This window comes from Paralichthys olivaceus, chromosome 2, assembly GCF_024713975.1.
Source record: "Paralichthys olivaceus isolate ysfri-2021 chromosome 2, ASM2471397v2, whole genome shotgun sequence".
Classification (NCBI taxonomy): Eukaryota; Metazoa; Chordata; class Actinopteri; order Pleuronectiformes; family Paralichthyidae; genus Paralichthys; species Paralichthys olivaceus.
Genome location: NC_091094.1, coordinates 3,921,822 through 3,942,633, shown reverse-complemented (window position 1 = coordinate 3,942,633; position 20,812 = coordinate 3,921,822). Strand labels below are relative to the sequence as shown.

At 42.3% G+C, this 20,812-nt stretch overlaps 4 protein-coding genes and 1 pseudogene across 6 annotated transcripts; 2 read left to right on the top strand and 3 right to left on the bottom strand.

The window, feature by feature from the left end:
- Nucleotides 1-182: 182 nt before the first annotated feature.
- Nucleotides 183-3,055, bottom strand: LOC109635437 (complement C1q subcomponent subunit C-like). The gene is made up of 7 exons (XM_020096595.2): nt 2,996-3,055; nt 2,252-2,424; nt 1,976-2,149; nt 1,779-1,855; nt 1,097-1,213; nt 696-776; nt 183-556 (listed from the first exon to the last, which is right to left on the bottom strand). Exons 2-7 carry the CDS (start codon nt 2,412-2,414, stop codon nt 413-415), a joined length of 756 nt encoding a protein of 251 aa, XP_019952154.2. The 5' UTR covers nt 2,415-2,424; nt 2,996-3,055; the 3' UTR covers nt 183-412.
- A 262-nt stretch (nt 3,056-3,317) lies between these two features.
- Nucleotides 3,318-5,133, bottom strand: LOC109648042 (nuclear factor 7, ovary-like; annotated as a pseudogene).
- A 3,232-nt stretch (nt 5,134-8,365) lies between these two features.
- dnase1l4.1 (deoxyribonuclease 1 like 4, tandem duplicate 1) lies at nt 8,366-14,456 on the top strand. Of its 2 annotated transcripts, none has more exons than XM_020096697.2 (10): nt 8,366-8,503; nt 10,618-10,703; nt 11,200-11,288; nt 11,409-11,495; nt 12,035-12,147; nt 12,322-12,434; nt 12,638-12,795; nt 13,166-13,262; nt 13,649-13,721; nt 13,977-14,456. In XM_020096697.2, the coding sequence occupies exons 2-10, from the start codon at nt 10,623-10,625 to the stop codon at nt 14,147-14,149; spliced, it is 984 nt and encodes a 327-aa protein (XP_019952256.2). In that variant the 5' UTR covers nt 8,366-8,503; nt 10,618-10,622; the 3' UTR covers nt 14,150-14,456. The 2 variants fall into 2 exon arrangements, with proteins under 2 accessions (XP_019952256.2, XP_019952257.2); XM_020096698.2 differs by lacking the exon at nt 8,366-8,503 and adding an exon at nt 8,521-8,650.
- Nucleotides 14,457-14,936: 480 nt separating this feature from the next.
- On the bottom strand, nt 14,937-16,817 carry tma7 (translation machinery associated 7 homolog). Its single transcript, XM_020096703.2, has 4 exons — nt 16,657-16,817; nt 16,012-16,067; nt 15,683-15,767; nt 14,937-15,434 (listed from the first exon to the last, which is right to left on the bottom strand). The coding sequence occupies exons 1-4, from the start codon at nt 16,670-16,672 to the stop codon at nt 15,400-15,402; spliced, it is 192 nt and encodes a 63-aa protein (XP_019952262.1). The 5' UTR covers nt 16,673-16,817; the 3' UTR covers nt 14,937-15,399.
- On the top strand, nt 16,795-20,719 carry ccdc51 (coiled-coil domain containing 51). 2 transcript variants are annotated; one of them, XM_020096695.2, is made up of 7 exons: nt 16,795-16,934; nt 17,359-17,438; nt 17,539-17,749; nt 17,935-18,072; nt 18,510-18,674; nt 18,909-19,115; nt 19,299-20,719. In XM_020096695.2, the coding sequence occupies exons 2-7, from the start codon at nt 17,434-17,436 to the stop codon at nt 19,878-19,880; spliced, it is 1,308 nt and encodes a 435-aa protein (XP_019952254.2). In that variant the 5' UTR covers nt 16,795-16,934; nt 17,359-17,433; the 3' UTR covers nt 19,881-20,719. The 2 variants fall into 2 exon arrangements, with proteins under 2 accessions (XP_019952254.2, XP_019952255.2); XM_020096696.2 differs by having other exon boundaries at nt 16,906-17,072.
- The last annotated feature ends 93 nt before the right edge of the window (nt 20,720-20,812 follow it).

The following is a 20,812-nucleotide window of genomic DNA, read 5'->3' as shown; positions in this document are numbered from 1 at the left end:
ACAAATACTTTAAAAGTACAGGCTCTGTAAGTACAGCAACTAAGTAAAACAGTTGCCGTAAGTTACCTCCACCAGCTGTTTTTGGTCTAAACACTATATGTTGACTTGACGTGAGTGATTGTCTGAAAATATGTGTGTGATGAAATTGTGTGATGAATTTCTTCAATCTTATAAAACACATCCAGACTCAACACTAAACTTTTATTTTGTTTTGGTTGCATTCACAGAAACAGTCAAACCTTCAAACAGGATTTACAGCATCAGGAACAAGGAGACAAATCAGGTGAACGAGTGAAGCTAGAGAAACCAACGACAATGTCATGGTTCAATTCAGAAATGAAATGGTGATTCTTTTAGTTAAATTCAGCCCCAGGTTTTCTCTGCTGACTCCGGCAGTGGCGAGTTTACAGCGTTAGGAGAAGAGCTGGAAGCCGTTGAAGATGATCTTTTTTTCTTGCGTGTCTTTTAAATCTTCAGCCGTCTGCTGGTCCCTGAAGGACTCGAGCCAAACCCTCTGTCCGGCCGCCAGCTGTAGAACCACGCCGCCTGACAGCACCTGAAGCACGACACACACACGGACAGTAGCTACACATGGGGAACATGCAAACTCCACACAGGAGGACTCTGGGATTTGAACCGGTGACCTTTTCGAGTGTGAGACGTCTCTCCAGCTCGCCTGACGCAGTGAAACTCACCTGATCATTGTTAATGTTGTAATCACAGAATCCCAGCTTGTCGGTCAGAGCCTCGCTGGCAATACGCAGACACAAGCTGACCTAAAAAACAGGTTCATCACCATCATATGAGACTGTTTCTGCTCAAACTGTGCGCTTGCACTCTAATATATTATGGAGTACTTGGATTTATTTTGTGCAACAACTCTGTCAAAATCCCCCCAGCAAGAAATGAAAGTGTCCCGCCCTCATTTTGGGCACGTTAACTTTATTTCTTTGAGACAAAACCAAGTATTTTAATTTAGTTTTTTTATATGTTATGTTATGGAAACACTTTTGCCGGCAGCTACCAAGCTCTTGAATAAAGAAGTGGTGAAAACATGTGGTGGTCTAGAAGGTAGTAAAACACACGTGTATGTTACCTTGGCCACAGAGTGAAAAGTGAAGTAAAAAATGCCAGGTACTCTGCAGGTGAAGTAACCAGTGGCTGCAGTGAAGTCTCCAGGGTTGTTGACCGCAGTCATCTGGAAGGTCACAGGCTGAGAGATGCATAGAAAAATCCACGATCAAGAAAAAGGGTAAAAGAGTAATATCTTCTTCATTTTCCAGTTACGTTTACATGATGGATATAAACATCTGTACGACCAGTTTTTTTGTAAATCACGTTGTAATCTTGATAAAAAGACATTGTTATTAGAAATACAGCAGATTTGAAAAATTGTTTTCTGTGTTTCAGACATTTTCCTGAACTGTTCTGAAAGGGACGTACGTGAGAACATTTTCCAGAACTTTTCCCACCAGAGAAAATGTCCAGTAAATATTATGACGAGCGAGCGGTTGTGTTGATGATGTTTCAAACACACGTCCGACACAAATCTATGAAAATATTTCAGGATGAGAAAGAGGAGTCATACACGAAGACTAAGTCGAAGACAAAGAGCCTTCGGGTGATGACGCCCAATTCCCCGAACAAGCCGTGTGCCTGAGTGTTTAGTGATCGTGTCTGACTCTGACTGATCTCTTGCTGCGAGAGGAAAACTCTGTTTTCTGGAGTTCATGTCTGGAAACAACTTGTGAAGGATGGTGATGGATAACAGACGGAACCTTGTTGAGTGAAGGGTAGCTGCTGTCAGTCCTGATCACTGAGAAAGCTGAACGGGCATCCTGAGGGGAGTGTTGACCTATAAACAGACACACACACACACACACACACACACACACACACACACACACACACGTTATTATATGTAGACACTGTATGCGAGCGTGATACACGGACTACCGAAGGGTCGTATCATTACCATGGCCGCTGCTCCTCCCCTCAGGGCCAGGGGAGCCGGGTAGTCCTGGCAGACCTGCTGCTCCCAGATTTCCACGGAAGCCTTTAGGACCCATAGGTCCTTGCAAACCTCGATTTCCCATCTCCCCCTTCAAGAGTAGGACACCTGCATCAAGTGAACTGCCGGCCACCACAGCTGGAGACAAACAGGACAAATAATCAGTGAGTTTTTAGGTGAAAAATTGGCAACACGGTAAAATTCCTTTTGAATTTAGATTTTTTTAATTTTTTTTTTTACCTGGCTCTCCTTTCTCTCCCTTCACTCCAGGCCACCCATCCCTGCCGGGGGATCCTGCCACTCCTTCACGTCCGTCTCGTCCTCCGCAGCTCACGTCGCATTGGGCCGCCATCACAAGCCAAGCCACACCCACCAGAACCACCATCCCATAATAACCTGCCATGGTCCAGTAACTGTTAATGGTAAGAAGAAAGAAGGAAAAGAAGGAAAATATGTGTATCTGTACCAGTATTTGTAGACCTCATGTTTTCTATTTGACTTTTATGACTATGACTAATATTAATTTAATCTCATTTATTTATTTAATTTCGGACAGTGTGGAGAAGTTTTTAAAACTACATTTAAATCTCAGAATGTTACAAATATGTAATTTAAAACCTTTTTTTTGTTGCTATGATTCCCACACAAATCAATATTCAAAGAAACACATGACAAGTTATAAAAAGACAGAAACAGAGGATAATTCCTCTGGGAGAAGTTTACAGCCATTCATTTCTGATTTCATTTTTTTTTTTGCTGTAGTTTGGTTAAGATAAGTTAAGTTAAGAGTTAAAATCCCTTTCACAGCGTTGACTATGTGCAAAGTCTTTCTCGTAGAAAAACTTCTCTTTTGTTCACGAAACTACAGTTTCGTTGGGTTGTGTAACAGTGAATAAAATGAATTGACAATAAAACAATAAATGCAACTACACGTTATTTTCCTTAGAAATGGACCGATTGTTGAATGTTGGAGATTTTACTCACCAGCCGAGGTGTCTGTGTCACCAGCAGAGATCTGGAGCTGCAATGAAAGACTCACTGACACACACACACACACACACACACACACACACACACACACACACACTCACACACACACACAGAGGAACTGAAACTTGTGATCTGACAGAATCACTGATTTGTTGAGTTTCTGTTTTAAGAATATTAAATACAGTGAAACTTAAAAATATTAACCAACCTAATAATGAAGAGCATGGCGACACCTTCTGACCAAAAAATCTATCTGTCTGTCCATCATCTATTCATCCATCCGTCCGTCCATCAATAGTAATTGGAAGACAACAAATATTTTAAATATTTTTTATTGAGATTGCAAATTTGAAATGAAAACACAAATCAATGTAGATATCAGTGCAATTGACTTTTCTCATGAATGTTGGGTTTCACATCTGTTTTCCAGCTTCAGTTCTTTTAAATCTGAGACAACAGCTCAGCACATTATCCTCACGTTTATCTCTAACTCAAGTTTTCTCTGGTCACAGAGACTTTTTCTTGTGAAATCCTCAGTGGGAGTTGGTCCAAAGTGCCCATGCATGGAAACAGCCTGTCGGTGAAGGTGTGTGTGAAGGTGTGTATGTGTGTGCTGGTGTCGGGATCGAAGAAACACAGTTTTCCTCTGCTCCAGTCCAGATGAACTCTGATCCTCTGGAGCTTCTTCTTCACTCGGAGGACAGCAGGAGGATCTCCTAACATGCGTGCGCTGTATTTGCCGTTGTAAAACTCAATTTGCCAGAACCAAGATTTTATTCGTCCCTTCTTGTGGATGAACTCTGCGACCACGCCGACAAACCAGGCGGCGTTGTCTCGAACGTCCACTTCCCAGGTGTGGACCTCTGAGTTGAGGCCCTCAGAGCCACGGACAGAGCGGTGATAGTCGATCCTCTCTGGGTTATCTGGAAGCGTCCGTCTCTCTCCGTGTCTCACACTGGTCAGATCCTCAGACAGGATGAATTCTGGGTTGGCCGTGTTCGGATCCAGAATCACAGGAGTGTAGGAGACCATCTCCTTCATCTTGTTCCAGATGTTGAAGGTCAGGTTGCCCAGGTGTTTGGCCACGTCTATCAGAGCCCCTGAGAGCAGCTGTGGATCGTCCTGCAGGGGGCGCTGCTGGACTCTTTCCACCGCAGCCTTGTAGCTGAGCAGGAATGAGGCGTCCTCAGTTCTCAGCTCCTCCTCTGTGACTCTGACTGTGTGAGAAAGAGCTGCTATGTCTCTGCTCAGAGCCTCAGTCTTCTCCTTCATCATCTGACTCTTCTGCTCCTCTTCCTCCTTCAGAGCAGTGATCCTGGCCTCCTCTTCCTCTGTTAGAAACCGGCGAAGCTTCTGAAACTGCTCCTTTATCTGCCTCTCTGTGTTTTGGGCCTGGACATGAATGTGCTGTGCTGTTTGGTCCCAGCTTCCTTTAACTTGCTCAAACTGCTTCAGTTTCTCCTGCAGAAGCCTGAGAGAGTTCGACAGCTCCTTTTTGAATTCCTGTGCAAATTCGTGGATGGGTCTGAATCTGTGGTTGTTGTGTGTTTTTGAGTCTCTGCAGATGAGACACCGGCCGCTGGTGGTCCAGACAGAAGAGTTTGAGCTTCTCGGCGTGCAGACTGCAGAGAGACTCGGATCCTGCTGACGCTCGCTGCTCTCGCTCCAGTAAGAAGCTCTCGCACAGGTTCATCAGAGCCAGATTACGAGGCGGTTCACTCCTCGATGATCTCCTCTTACACACCGGACATTCCTGTGTGGGTGTCCCTCTCCACCATTTCTGCAGACAGGCTTTGCAGAAGCTGTGGCTGCACGTCAGGACAACGGGGTCTTTAAAAATGTCCTTGCACACCGGACAGGAGAGATCCTCGTCAGGTCGGAAAGACATTTGAGGGCTGAAAGCACAAACACACACAAGCATGAAACATTAAACAAACGAGTTGTGACTCCTCTCTGTCGCTCTGCAAAGTTCCCTGAGGGTTACACTCACACTGAAACTCTCTACATTCACATGTGAGGAGCCAGCAGCAGGTTAAACTCGTCAGAAGTTGCAGAGCTGCCTGTAGTTCCTGCTGAGTTTTCCTCTCTCAGAACATTAGAAATCTGGTCTAAAAGAGTTTGTTAACGTCTCTGTGTGTCACTTCCTGGTGGAGGAACGATAGTCTGCTTCCTGGTTTGTCTCAGGTGATTGGAGGTGGAGCTATGGCTCGTGATCTGTGTGGACAAAGGTTTTTATTCTTCAAAAAACAAACCACAAGTATATAATATATAATATATATATATAAGATACTTAAATGATATATATTTGATACTTTAAATAAACATATAAGTATCAATCGAGGATAATAAATGAGTTGAAAACGACCTGGAGACCTGTTTTCAGATCTCCTTATGTCAACATGTCCTCTTGAGACGAGGCAAAAGAAAACAGGATGTGTTCTGTCTTGTCTGCCTGTGGCTCTGTGAACATGGAAAAATACACGTATACCAAATCTATTTCCATTTTCATTTTCAGGGTAACGTGAGGTTCTTTCATTGTTACAAAACAGGTTTACTTGTTTTCAGGGTAAATCTGTCTCTGGAGTCTAGACGTTGTTTTTTTTTATTTCGTAGCTTTTGCTCCTCCTGTGTCTCCACCTTGTCTTCCTGTCGTTGTCCTGTTTCCCAGTTGTCCCATCATTGTTTCACCTGTGTCCACTTTTTTGTGACCTTTTGTTTGTTCAATCTTTCCTTAGTTAAAGTACACTTTTTTTTGTGATACTGTACATTTGGCTTCTGCATCACCTGCTCCATAAAACCTGACAAAATCACCATGGTAACTGTGCAGATTAAGTTTGAGATAACGAATCAAAACCTGCCGATGGTTCAACTACTGACAAACCAGATCAGCTTCTAATCAACAGAGGGAGAATTTATCACAATATATAAACACATCAACTCAATCCTCTTTGCTTTAGCAGCAGAAACAGTCTGACATTCATTCGGCCTCTGTTCATCACAGTCTCTTCATCAGACAAATATCTGATTAAATTCCTCTGCATGTTTAGAGTTTTCAATTCGCCTGACTTAGAATATCAAAACTCATTTTGAATGTTTCTCCTCCCTTCCAGTGTCATTTGTTCGTATTATTGATCTTTTTCTTTGTCACTAAAACGGACTCGGCAGGTATCGACGTTTCTTCTCACGTCATGACAATTTGTATTGAAGGTTCTGACAATGTTGATGACCAGCTTCGTGGTGTATTTCATCCAGGACGGTCGATGTTAGGCTCAGTGAAGCCAGATAATGAAAACATACCCTGGATATGTTGAACCTGCTTCATTGTACAGGCCCCAGACGTTTCCTTCGACACCTACATGAGTGATGGGCTGGATTTGCATATACTGCAGCATGAAAAATACTTTTGCCTGCAGACCCGTCTTTAGTCGCCCTGCTCCAGTGTCGTGAGGAGCCTGGAGACAAACCCAGCTTGAACTATTTAAATTACAGCTGAGGAACATGAGAGGAACGTGTGTTTAGCTCTCTGAGTTATATTTCTCTCTGATTATGGTTCTTTTTAAAAGTGACTTTGCTGAAACACAACAAGAGCGTGTCGGTCGAAATCCTGTTTGACACTTAGAAGCAGTTTTATTCAATGTTTTGATTCACACGCTGAGCTACAGTTGATCGAGGAGATATCTCAGGACATTTTCCACCTAACCCAGATGCCTTCAGGCTGCGGGTACATGACGCAATCAGATAAGTTCAGAGAATGACTCGTTTAGTTCTCAGGAAAAAGAGATACAGTGGAATCAAGAGACGGCGCAAGAGGAGCATCTCCGAGGAGAGAAGACAGAGAGATTCTGCAAATTAAATCAGGTTTGGTCAGAGATGAGATGATTGAATCATCTGCTGCTCAGACTGTGTCAGCAACACAATGAAAGAGGACGTGAAGGAATGAAACTCACTTCATCAAACCATCCCAGCAAACAGCAGTGCAGCCGATATAACTACATCTCATTTTATTGATCTTACTGAAGGTCTGCTCCCCTTCGAAGAGACATTTTACACATATACAGTCATAATATTATAAGCTCTCGACTTTTCTATGTGAAAAGTCTTGAGGAAATGTATGTTGTGATTTGTAAGATTTCATCTTTACCCCTTCTTCCACTTTTCCTTTTGGAGTCTATCCCGAGAGGTGGGGTACAAACCTGGACAAGTCGGCCGATGTCTCACAGGTTCAACGAGACAGAAAAAAGATTCACTCTCACGTCTACGGTCAATTTAGAGTCTCGGATGAACCTGAGCCCAGTCTGCATGTCTTTAGACACAGGGGGGGAGAACCTGCAAACTTCACACAAAAATCCTTCTTCTTATTAATCACACATGTGAAACAAAACCATGTCATTGCGCCTTCGACACATCGAACATCGATTACACATCATGAGCTTCTGCAAAAGCCTGAATCTACAGTTCTGATATAAAGTTTAATAAAACAAGTGAATTTCCATTTCAACCTCCGAACATGACACTTAACTAAACCTCATGCTGCTTATTACAACATCATGTCATATATTATCCTGCATGATGAGTATAATTATAATATAAGGTGTGGATTGAGCCGTGTGATGATGACAGAGGGTGTGGGCTTTAGTGTAAATGTTAATTTACCCCCCCCCCCCCCGTTGATTTAACTTTAACAATGCAACAGTTGATCAATGTCTCTTTAATGGACCAACGCAGGTTAATTCAAACCTAGAGCTGCTGTAAACTGCTGTTTGTCACAACACAGAGATATGAATCTCAAACTTCCTGTGTTTGTTTTGTTTTTGAGGGGGGGGTTAAGTATTTCCTGTGGGTGTGTCATGTCACTGTGTTGTGGCTTGATCATGTCGTTTGGACTCTGCTGCTGGGCGACCGAGATCAGAAAAACATCTCTCTCACTCTCACTCCCACACACATACAGTTGCGTCTCCATGACTTCAGAGGACAACACATGGATTTCTCACCTGATCTATAGTTCCTAACGTGCCTAACAACAACCCTTAACCTTAACCTGATCTTAACCTAAACCTAACCTTAACCTGATCTTAACCTAAGCCTAACATTAACCTGTTATCTTAAAACATGTCTTCACCTTCAAAATGAAAGATTTTTGTCATGGGAACTTGCTTTTCGTCCCCATAAGGACGACAAGTCCCCTCAAGGTGACTGTGCCAAAAGTTTCAGGTCCCACCAACTTGAGTAGTGTACCACACACACACACACACACACACACACACACACACACACACACACACACACACACACAGAAGGAAAACATTATGGAGGGCGGTAATATTTCTTCTCTCACTCCCTCTCTCTCTCTCTCTCTGTCTGTCCAGCCCCTGCTATTTGTTGGCTGTCGACCAATCACGTTGCCCGTGGTCCCCTACTACAGACACACAGTTTTCCTTCTCTTCCTTTGAACCATTTAATCCTCAGACACATCTGACCTACAGGTTTCTCCTTCATCTGCAGGTGAGAAAATGTTTCCTGACGTTGAGCCGAATATCTGAGAGGTTTAACACGTCTGCAGACGATGAACACTCCTGCCTCCATCTGAACGCTTAAATCAACAGGAGAAATCTGAGAAGTACAGATCAGAGGTGTTACTGAGAGCTCCAGGTATTTTGTCGTTGTGTTTTTCAGCAGGAGATGCTCCTAACTTGAATTCAAACGTATTTAAACAGTGGGAGAAGGCAGCTGGATGTTTGCAGCCTGTAGTCTAATATTTGTTCTTTCACCAGTGTGTGAGCATAGGATCAAATTCACCGTACTGCACTGAAATGTTTGTTCTGAGGAAGGTGCCAGAAAAAAAAGGCCTTGTCATGTTGTTGCCTAAATCTAAAGGTTTATCGTGTTTCAGGAAATGTCAGTCTCAGGCCTAATGTCCCATTGTGTTCACCAGCCTGTCCCTCACCGTGCATGTTTGAGCTGAGCAGGTAGTGAAGAGCGTGAATCCTTATTCCTCAAACCATCAATTCAGAATTAAGGTGATGAACAAATGTAAAACTAAAGTGTAATGATTTTAATTATTATTTAACAAAACATGTTTATTGCTTTGTTTTAGTTTGTGTCTTCACTGACTAACCTGAGACTTTGGAGCCAATTAACTTCATTCTGAGTATAAAGGTGTGAGATATCACTGGTGTTTGTTAAGATCTACTTAATTTTTGTTAACTTCTAATTCATCGTTTTGTGGAAATATTGAATATTTGGACGGTTGTAAACAGAACGAATGATGAGTGAGTTTTGCTGTTTTCGTTTGTTGAGCACGTTGCTATGAGAATGAAACAAAACTAAAGTTAAAGACCGAACAGGAACTCGATGAGGACTCATCGGTATGAGTGACACCATTGCTAGTTCAGAAATTGGAATCAAATCTTATTTATCAACATGATTATCCACTGACGCTGATGGGAATGAGTTCAGTGTCCCATCATGAACTGAACTGTTTATTGGATAATAGAGAATGAATATGTCGATGTGAGTGATGAAAAACAACTTCTGCACTTTTAGAATCATCCTGACGTCTGAGTGTCCGCTTGTGTTTAAGTTACAGAAGTTTTTGGATCGAGAAAAAAAAGTCCGGAGATCTCTCAACTAAAAGCGTTCAGCCTGTGGGGAGCATGAACGTTTGCACAACACACAGAATTTCACCGATCAGAAACTGATAATCACTCAGCAACAACACAAATTCAAACGAGCTGGACAACTTCCACCAGACACACACAAACACACAACCACAGTGACGAAATTCCCAATGTGTGAGCTGCGTTTTCTTTTCCCTCCAGCCCCTGAAACACAGACGTGTTGTTCATTTGATCTGTTTCAGCAGAGACGTGTGGTTCAGAAATGAAAGACAGACGACAGAGTGGGAAATCTACTGGGTTGACAGGAGGAATTCACAGTAGAGCTGGCCGCAGCGTTACAGCAGTGTTAAGTACTGTGTGGATGTAAAGCAGGACTCAGTGGAGATAGGATAATGGGGGGTTTGGGAGTGGTCGTCGTTTAGAAACTGAACCTGTTAGAACAAGTCTGACGTGTTTTCCTCGGCTGAAGAACTGAGCTCACCAAGATTTGATTTGGGAAAAAAAGAAAGAAAACAGCTCCATCATTTCATAAAAGAGGAAGTCGTCACACACGGAACTAATTAAATCCTGTTTACGAGGATTAATTCGAAACATCTTCTGTCAAGCAAACTAATATTTAAAGACATAAGTCAAATCTCTTGCATGAGTACAAACCAGAGCTGACTCAATGTCAGAGTGACTCCAGGAAGAGAAATTAATCTATTAATCAAATCACTTCACCGTTCATTATGTTTTCATTTGCTCTGACAAGCACCGTCATCATGAGACCCCCCCCCCCCCGCAGAATAAGAGCAGGCTCAATGAAGCTTGGTGCCAACACTGGTTCATCTTTACACTGCGGTTTACTCACAACAAGAGGTTTTACAAAACTGGTCAGGTTTTATGAGGAGCAGCTGCTCATTAAACACACACACACATGCACACACACATTAAATGTTTATTAAGATAGCGACAGCGTTTTCACTGAATTCCTGACATTTCTTTTCTTTCTCTCCACAGCCACCATGAAAGTGGCATCTTTTAACATTCAGAAGTTTGGAAAAAACAAAGTGTCCGATCCAGATATTCTCCAAATCCTAACAAGGGTAACAACAACACACACACACACACACACACACACACCTACACACACCTACACACACACACACACCTACACACACCTACACACACACACACACACACACACACACACACACACACACATCTACACACCTACACACACACACACACATGCTATCATTAAAATTTAAAAGAATTGAAAATTATTCTACTACATCAATAAAACAGTGAATAACAACACTTTAAGTTTTATTTACAATTGATTTATTTATCATTTTAATTAATATCAGTTAAATTAAACATGTGAACGTATGAGTGCTGACTGTTTTTCATTATTCCTTAACCTGATGATTATTTCCTCGATTCATCAGTTGTTGTATTTCCAAGAATGTTTTTTTCCAATTATTGGTTTAAGACTAATTAGTTCAACCGTAAAATAAATCCATAATTAATCCTACGTCACTCATGTTACAAAGATTTGTTGTCGCACTGACTCAGTCTCTCTCTCTCTCTCTCCCTCAGATCGTATCTCGATATGACATCATTCTGATCCTGGAAGTGGTGGACATCAGTGGAGAGTCTGTAAAAACCTTCCTGGAGGCACTCAACAAGTGAGTGCAGCAGCATCATTACTATCATTACTATCATTACTATCATTATTGTTATCATTATTACTCTTTATTACTTTATTACATTATTACTCTTTTCTGTCTGTGTGTCCGTCTGTGCAGAAACAGCAGGAAGCATCACTACACTCTGAAGATCAGCAGTCGTCTGGGTCGAACACGCTACAAGGAGCAGTTCATGTTCCTGTACAGGTGAGAGTTCAGACTGAACTGACACACGACAGTTTGTACAAGTGATGCTCTTTATACATGGAGACTTTCTGTTGGTCTGAGATTTATTCAAACTGATGATGGAGCAGACAGGGTTTATAATGGTTTATAGCATCAAACACTCTGTGATCAACTGCAATATATAGATATAGATATAGATATATAGAGAGTATGATGTTAAAACATGGATAAAAACAAGGTTTTCATAGATTTACACAACACAGAGTGAGTGGATTTATCATTCAGACATTAAAACTCGTGAAATGTTGATGTTTAAATTGCATCGGCTTAATTTTTCTTGTAATTATATTAAATTTGGGTCTTTTTCATAAAATGAATATTTCAAGATCACAGACTGTCGGCTTTGACTCTGGTCTGGTTCATCTGTTATCAGAATCAGAGTTTCAGTTCACACTCAACACGTTATATGTTCAAAAAACAATGATAAACTTTAAATTAGCTTTGATCTGTGTGTGTGTGTGTGTGTGTGTGTGTGTGTGTGTGTGTGTGTGTGTGTGTAGGGATGACATGGTCGACTTGGTGGACTCCTATCAGTTTGACGACCAGCTGACTGAGGGAGGAGACGTTTTCGCCAGAGATCCATACATCCTGCGATTCAGATGCCTCAATACAGGCACGCACACACACTCAGAACTTGATATATCAAAATATCAATATCAAGGGAATTATTTTTAAAAAGATATAAAATATTGGAACAATTCCACAATAGTTTCGCCTTTTAGAATTAAATCTGGCGGGGGGTGTGTGTGTGTGTGTGTGTGTGTGTGTGTGTGTGTGTCTGCCGTAGTGCTGAAGGACCTGGTGATGATCCCAGTTCACACCAAACCACAGGACTCAGAGACGGAGCTGGACGAGCTGTACGACGTCTTCCTGAACGTCAAGAAGGAGTGGAGCACTGATGTAAGGATCATCTGTACTGACAGTGTTGACCGTGACTGAAGCCAAAACATCTGGATAGCCCCCTGGTGGCCGGCTGCCGTATCGATCCAAAACTAGAAATTTAGATTGTTCTCATCACACTGAAGTTTGTTCAGGAGTAATGTTTCTGTTTCTCAGATTTATTGTGGAGAATGTTTCAGCTCTCCGTCTCCTCTGTGCTCCAGAACGTGATGATCCTGGGCGACTTCAACGCCGATGGCTCGTACGTCTCCAAGAGCGCGATGAAGGGCATCCGCATCCGCAACGACAAGAACTTCCACTGGCTGATTGCAGATGATGTCGACACCACGGCCAGCACCGGAAACAACCACACATACGACAGGTACCACACGGGAAAACCCCAGAGGTGGAAAATAGAAGAAAACAAATAAGTTGTAATTATAAGTCAATTTTTACAAAGGCCTCAAACAACGAATCACAATAATTGCGTTAACGCGTCATTATTATCTCTTAATATCTGTATTTTGACAGATTATATAAAATCCATGTACGAAAGAATCCATCAATAAATGATAATGGTGGAATCACAGTTCCCCAAAAGTGAAGCCAAAGCATCTAGACTGCCCCCTGGTGGCTGACTGCAGTAGAGATCATAAACCTTGCCTCCTCCAGGTTGTAGTGGACATTTATTTCTTTATATTTGCATGTGTGTATTCATCGAACAACTGAAATACTGTGTTGTCTCCGTTCAGGATCGTGGTCTACGGAGACGACATGCTCCAGGCCATCGTACCAAACTCTGCCAAACCCTTCAACTTCCAGACGGCTTATGGACTCAGTGAGGAGCAGGTCAGACCGACGTTCGATATTTTATCATCGTAAAGAAATGTCATGTATGTAGATTTTAAACAGGAGGAAATCGTTTTTTTTGCCAGGTACTATTTTATTTTCATCTCGGACATAGGGCTATGATTCTCATTCCTAGCTTCACCTGTGAGACTATCGCTGTTACATGCTACAGAGGCTAACACTTTACTAAGATAGCAAACACTCGATGTATTGTTGGACACAGAATCACAAAGACATGACTAAGATTACAATGTACCAGCTATCAGCCCAGCATCTACTGTTTGCTTTAGATTTGCATGTACATTTCTAGTTTGTATTTACTTAAGGCCAACGTATCTTAGCTCACACAGTCGTTGTTCATCAATACACAACTGTTTATTTTCCAGGCTCTGAAAGTCAGCGACCATTACCCAGTGGAGGTGAAGCTGAAGTCTGTAAACCAGATAGATGAAGAGGATGGTAATTATATATGATTATAGAAATAACTGTTCATTTTTTATGAATTCTATTTTTATAGTCCATATTCACAAATCACAATTAGGGGATCTGTTTTAAAATATTAATATTATATATTAAATATAATCCATCTGTATCTGTGGCCAATTCTGCTGACTTAATTAAATAAAAAATTCTGAACTACTGTATTGTTTGAAACTCAGCCAAGGTAACATGTGGTGATGAAGCTGCAGGATTCAGTGTTCTTTCTCTCTGCAGATGTGAAACCACAGTGGCAGGTTGAGCCAGTACCTCTGGGCCTCGTGCCCATGGACCAGGATCTGCTGGAGCTGAAGAGAGGAAACCTGCTGCTGGAGAGGGAGAAGCTCCAGCTGGAGATCCAGATCCTCCAACAGAAGATGGCCAAGATGAACAGTGGAAATTATGTCTGAACTCAGGAAGGCAGATCCGTCGACAACCGACCAAACAATAAGCTTTTACTCACTTTACCACACAACCTACAGAACCGCTCAGTGTATCACCTCAGACAACTGGGACATTTTACCACAACAGACAAAAAATGGTCGCTGCTTCTGATCTGGGTTCATCTGACTGAGCCTGGGTCTCCATCCTGAACCTACTGCCCATATCAGATTTTCTGGATGACTGCACTGTGAGAAACACTTTCCAGTTAGTGTTTCTACTATTGACTGAATCGAGAGATCAGGTTTTGTCAAATAAATCATGATTACAGATTCAGTTGTGGCAGAAAATTTGGTGAAATTCTTGATTCTCATTCAGAACTTTGTTGTGGTTTATTTAATTCATCAATATTTACATCTTTACCTGTGACGTGTTTTTGTTTTTACTCTTCTGCCCAGACTGTGCGTCTAGATACACAAATATACAGCAAGCAAACCACACTTTAAACAAGAATAGGTCAGAAACTAGTTTATGAACAATCTATGATCAACGTGTAAAGATTGACGGTTCAAAACTTAGTTATATAGTTAAAGTAGTTATAAGACTCTGGATCTGGGAGAGTAAACTTTAATGTTCACTTAAATCAATTTCCACGTGTTCATACACATCACTGGGACATGCCTCTCAGACTCTAACGTGTCATTGATTTTATAGGAAAAAATTAAATTATTTAATGTGTCCTTGCTGCCGTTACTTTAAACACATTGTGATGGTTAAGACTCGAAGAATTATTTACAAATAATTTAAAAAAACATGTAAGTACAAAAACTTTATTGGCATCTCCCTGTTAACAAAACAAACATAAGAAATAAAAGAGGGTGATTTGAGTTTGACTTGGAGACAAAACAAGAAACAGTGGAGATCAGAATTTGTTTAAATTTCCACTTCCAAACTGCATTTGCAGGTTTTTGGTCAGTGTGTATGACTGAGTGAAGTGTTTTCAAAAACAAATATTACAGTGTGGAACGTCTAATTTCATGCCAGTATCTGTCATGCTGCGTGTACCAGGCCAGATTGGCAACAGATATTCCTGTTCCTGATATCGTCAAAAATATCTTTTTCTACACATTCCCACTGGAGGAGCTTAACACCAAGGCCAGTTTTGATTTTGACAGGGTTCATGTTTAACAGAGCACACTAGAGTCTTTCAGCAAGCATACAAACGTCACAGACGCAGGAAAGCCTGGGAGGAAAAGAACATCACTGTCAGATTCAGAGTTTACTTCTTGCCGGATTTCTTGATTCCGCTGGTACCTGGAGGAGGGGAGAGAAAAGGAAAGTTAACATGTGTTTGTGACTAAAAGACAAAGACTATAAATGAAATGTGAAGTTACTGTGAGTTTATATTATTCATTTCATGTGAGGTTTAAATGCTTAAAGTATCCACATATGTTTATAGATCATGTTGCTATTGTTGTTCTTGGCTCCACTGTCTGATCCTGCAAACAGCTTAAAGAATCTACGATGAGAGCGTTTCTCATCTAGCTCTCACTGGGTCTTACCAAAAGTTCCTTTTGCAGCTTTGGACTTCAATGCTTCCAAAGCCTTCTGGTCTTCCTTCTGCTTCTGCTTGTAGGCCATATCATCCTGCAGACACAACGCATGCTTACAATCCTTTGACCACACGTCTGACACGTGTTGCTCTAATATTTGGGTTACAACTGATAGTTATTTATAACTCATTTTTAAAACAAACTACGAATCAAAGGAGTCCCCCCAAAAAATATTTTCTGGCATATTGTAAACAATACAAGTACTATGTATATTCTGATGTGTATTCATCGTGTATTATTGTCATGGACCAACAGTTTAGTCTGAGAGGAAGACTTACATCATCCATTTCCTTGGACTGTTTCTTGGGGGCCTTCAGTGGTTTCTTTTTGCCTCCTGAGGACAATAAATGAATGTCAGCTCACAATCTGCTCAAAGAAACAAACAAAACACTGGAAACGTAACCTGATGGTGAGGCCAGACCAAACCCCATTGACAAATCTGACAATTTAAACATCACAGGCTTGGATTTTTAAATTCCATGCCCATCAGGAGCACGTTATTGTTTTACTTCATTGATGCACACCGATGAAATCATTTCAGGTGATAAAATGCACGGATATAACAGCTGCTGGAAACACAACACGACAATTCGAGAAACTCATTTAGCTAATTTCCACGTCAAGGCGAGGATCTCCCTCAGAAAACAGCACAGGACTCACGACTCACGCACCAAACACAGAATCTGTCGTGTTGACATGTTAATCAGCAGCACTAATTATTCACGAGGAGGACTTTTGGTTTGATGTGTGGGGAAAAGGTGGTTGTCAGCTTCGCGCTGTCGGCTAGCTAACGGCTAACAGCTAGCTTCTGTAGCCGTTAGCGTTTTGAGTTTTCTTACACCGTAAAAAAAAAAAAAAAAAAACCTGTCTTTGCCATTCGCTGTGAAAAATGAAACCGACTCTCGTGTGAAACGACACCTCACCTTCTCTGCCAGACATGTTTCAACCTGGTGACACTCGACGAGGGGGAAGAAATGGACGATTGTTGTAGTCGCGAGCAGATGAAGGAGCTGTCTCTCTAATCCGCGCTGTGAGGACCCCCTCCCCGAGTGGCCTCCGAACCGGAAGTAGAATGACCGTTGCGTGCCTGAAGGAAAACCCCGGGTTGCTAGTCGTTTCCATTTCGAAATGCTAACCAGTTTAGGCACGAAGAAACCGTACCCGAGTGTCATGTACGCCGTGACAACATACAACGGAGCAGGTACGTTCGTTTTAATTCCGCGTTGTGTTTGTGAAACCACGCGAGGAGAGATCTACATCTGAAAAGCCACTTTAGCTGTTAGCGGCGCGGTGCTAACCGGCTAGCTGGGGATGAAGCAAGGGCATAAACAGAGATCTGGTGAGATCACACATTATATTAAGATTAAAAAAAGAAACTTGTAAACATAATAGTCCCATTGTTGCTTTAATAAATCATGAGCCAACATGAGGATGTTATCATTCATTAGTGAAGACTGTGTGTGTCATTCATTTTACTGTTTGTAGGTTGTTCATTTAGTTGAAGTTATATGTGGTTGGGTAATTTAATGAACTACAATGTAATGGAATATAAAAAAGAGAAATGACCTGAACAGTTTGTCGTTTATCAATCATCTAAATTGTTTTATTTTTTGTTCCTGTTCCAGTTTCAACTCTGTAGCTGCATCGAGTGTGAAGCACTGACAGATTCCAAGCTGCTCCCCTGAGTGCTGCTCTTCTCCATGAGGTACTTCTACATAATGTCGTCCACTGCAGAGCGGACATGAGCTTTATGGCTGCTTCTGTGTACAAACAGCAGAACTTGATTGTTATCCTTACCGCCGCAGGTACAGAGGAGCACAGATCTGTCGCTGGGCTCATGGCTCGTGCTGTCTTTCCCGCCTCTCCCTCTCTGGATCTCTGTGTGGCAGAATTACTTTAGTCCGTACCTACAGTGCTCGTCATGAGCCAAGCTCCCCACCAACCCCTAACCCTGCACTCCCTGAGGGGAAGGGTGGAGCTGAGGTGGTTAAGGAGCGAGCCCTGGCTGCCCTACAGGTACAGGAGGTCCTCCCTCTTTTTTCATACTTACTTTCCAGACCCTAGACTTCGCCGCCAACATGCTAGAGCGATAACCACAGAATTATTCAAACTGTATTAACAAACAAAATATTCATCCACGTCCACTACTACAAAAATATCACAGAACCATCCTAACACACAGCCGTCTCTCCCTCCTCCAGTATGCAGGTGAGCTGGGGCGACAGTGGGGTCAGAGGTCGGCTCAAACAGCCACTGCCTCAATCAACTACTGGTGGGAGAGGTACGAGGAGTTTGTCGGGCTCAACGAGGTCCGGGAGGCTCAGACCAACGTCACTGAGGTCAGCAGACAGTAAGATGCACTTCGACTTTCAAGCTCAGCTGACCCACTCTAATGTTAATGGGTCAAATATGGGACACACCTCTAAGTACGACTCATTACAATTGAACAACATCACAATCTCGAGCTTCCAAAGTGATCATGAAATCTGAATCATCTCCTCTTCAAAACAGAGGGGAGCAAAGAGTGTGGTTCCATGTTTCTTATGATAGGGGTGGACATCCGGCTTTCATTTTACTTGCTGCCTTTTATTAGATTGGAATGTGAATTTGACAGTGAATTCTTACATATTGTTTCTTTAAGCCTGTTTTAGACAAGGTTTGTATGTCTCAAAGAAAAGTGAATATGGGATTGCCTTAGAGTCATTTTAATCTTCAGCATGTGTTTGATTTTACATATGCAATTTGTACTGCTTCAAGATGGATGTGTTTCTTTAAGGCTGAGGCAGCGTTCATGGTGGCCAGAGGGATGGTGCGTGAGGCACATGCCAGCCTGGAGGCCCTGCAGAGCCGGCTGAAGGAGGTCCGAGACCGGCTGGACCGAGTGTCTAGGGAGGAGTCTCATTACCTGGAGCTGGCAACACTGGAGCACAAACTGCTGCAGGTTAGTTCATGGGACTGAAAATGCTCCTGTATGGTTGTTTAAAGTTTTACTGGGTTCAAGATGCAGATAGTTTGATGTCAGAAGAAGAAGTGGAAGTAGATTTATCCTGCAGAATAGTTTCACGAAGGGGCATCTTACAAGCCACTAAATAATCATGAAATCATAATGATATTATGGGAAATATGCTTTTTATTCCAAAGAGATCTGCTTAAACTGTTTGACTTGAACTCACAGGAGGAGCGGCGTCACCGGACAGCGTATGAGAATGCTGAGGGTTCAGAGAGGGAGAAGTTCAATTTGTTTTCAGCAGCCGTCAGAGGGAGCCACGAAAAGGAGAGGACAAGAGCCGAACGGACCAAGAACTGGTCCATCATTGGCTCGGTGCTGGGAGCCCTGATAGGGGTCATGGGATCAACGTATGTGAACCGTGTCCGTCTGCAGGTGAGGAGGGTTAATGAAAGCTTTGGTCTCTCAGCTGGTTGCTGGTTTTATGTGTGTGGACAGATTTTGCCACTTGCTCTTGTGTCGTGTGCTGTATATTTGAATTGTACCAGCACCTCACCAGGATTTCAGTGAGCTTTAACCTTCGCTCAGCCGATGCATCTTCACTTCTTTCATCTGTAGGAGCTGAAGAGTCTGCTGCTGGAGGCCCAGAAAGGTCCAGAGAATCTGCAAGAAGCTCTCAAAGTCCAGGCTGGAAACCATCGCTCCCAGCAGGACGAGCTCCAAACTCTCATTGACAGCCTCAAGGTCACTCTGACTGACGCCTTCACACAGAGGAGCGCCGTCATCCAAGTCCAGAGAGCTCCAGCTCCAGAGTCACCCAGTGTGCCTGTTTCAGCCTTAAAAGACTTCACCATATTTAGCCAAAGGACACAGTCCCTGCTCGAGTCCCTCCAACCACAACTGGGTCAACTGGAGCAAGGACTTGGTAGAGTTGAGAGCAAATTGTCTTTGATGAAAGAGCTGCTGGAAGCCAAACCACAGGCCGAAGCACAAGCTCGAGAGCTGCAGGTAGAGAGACCAAAGAGAGAAGAGAGAGTGGACCTGTGGGAATCTGAGGCGGCGACCAGGCATCTTGAGGAGACGCAGAGGACGCTGGGAGAACGAATAAGGACAAATACTATTTATAATGCTGTGTTTACCTACACCGCCACCGCCATCACCATCTCTGCCGTCTACCTGATGCTCAGGGGAGCCGGTTAAACGTGATACCATCAGTCTGAGTATGTCCACATGCACTGATACATTACCAGACTCTGGCAAAATAGAATCTGAATTGTATCATAACACAACATTTATCTGGTTGAAAGTTTAGACTGTAAATAATAAATGACGCAAGTCTCACACTCCCTGTTTTACAAAAATGGAGCCACAGTTTTCGGGAGCAGTCTTGTCGTCCATCTGATACAGTCTATGTTTGTAAGTGAATCTTTAATGAACGAGTTACAGGTACATTGAGCTGCTGTGCCACTGAACCAATAAAGCTGCTTTTAGATACTTTATGATCTCAAGATAAAATGTTAACAGAATTGAATGGACCATATTTTCTCTCTACGATTCTGCCTGTAGGATTCATTTCTCCATTTTAAAATGGCTCAATGCTCAGATACGTAAGGAGATCACACGGCATGGTTCCCTGATTCTCTTCAGATAATTGAGATGAAGAAAAACATTCTTTATTAAAATAATTAAATTCTCATTAATCACTGTAGTTCTCGCTGTAAAATGTTGTAAAATTATATCAGAAAATGTCTGAAAATGTTAATGGGGTTTGGCAGACTCTCCTCCAGTACTCTACCTCCAGAGCTGCTCTGTGCCGCCATGTTGGCCTTCATATCGTTGACAGTGTGCACTAAGCTGATGGTGATGAAGATGATCACGTTGCAGTTCAATTCAAACCACTCTCAACGCTGTTTATTCCTGAGTGTACCAAGATACTTCATGGCTTGATTTGCTAAATGCTTCGCTGATTAATCGTTTGGTTCATAAAAACCACTTGATCCAGATTTTAATTTTTATTGCATAAACTCATTGATACCAAATCCCTAAACATGTCTGAATTTTTTCATCCAGATTCTCACATCATTCAGAGAAATCGGGGAAAATGTTGAGGAATGAGCTCCTCTGAGTGCCAT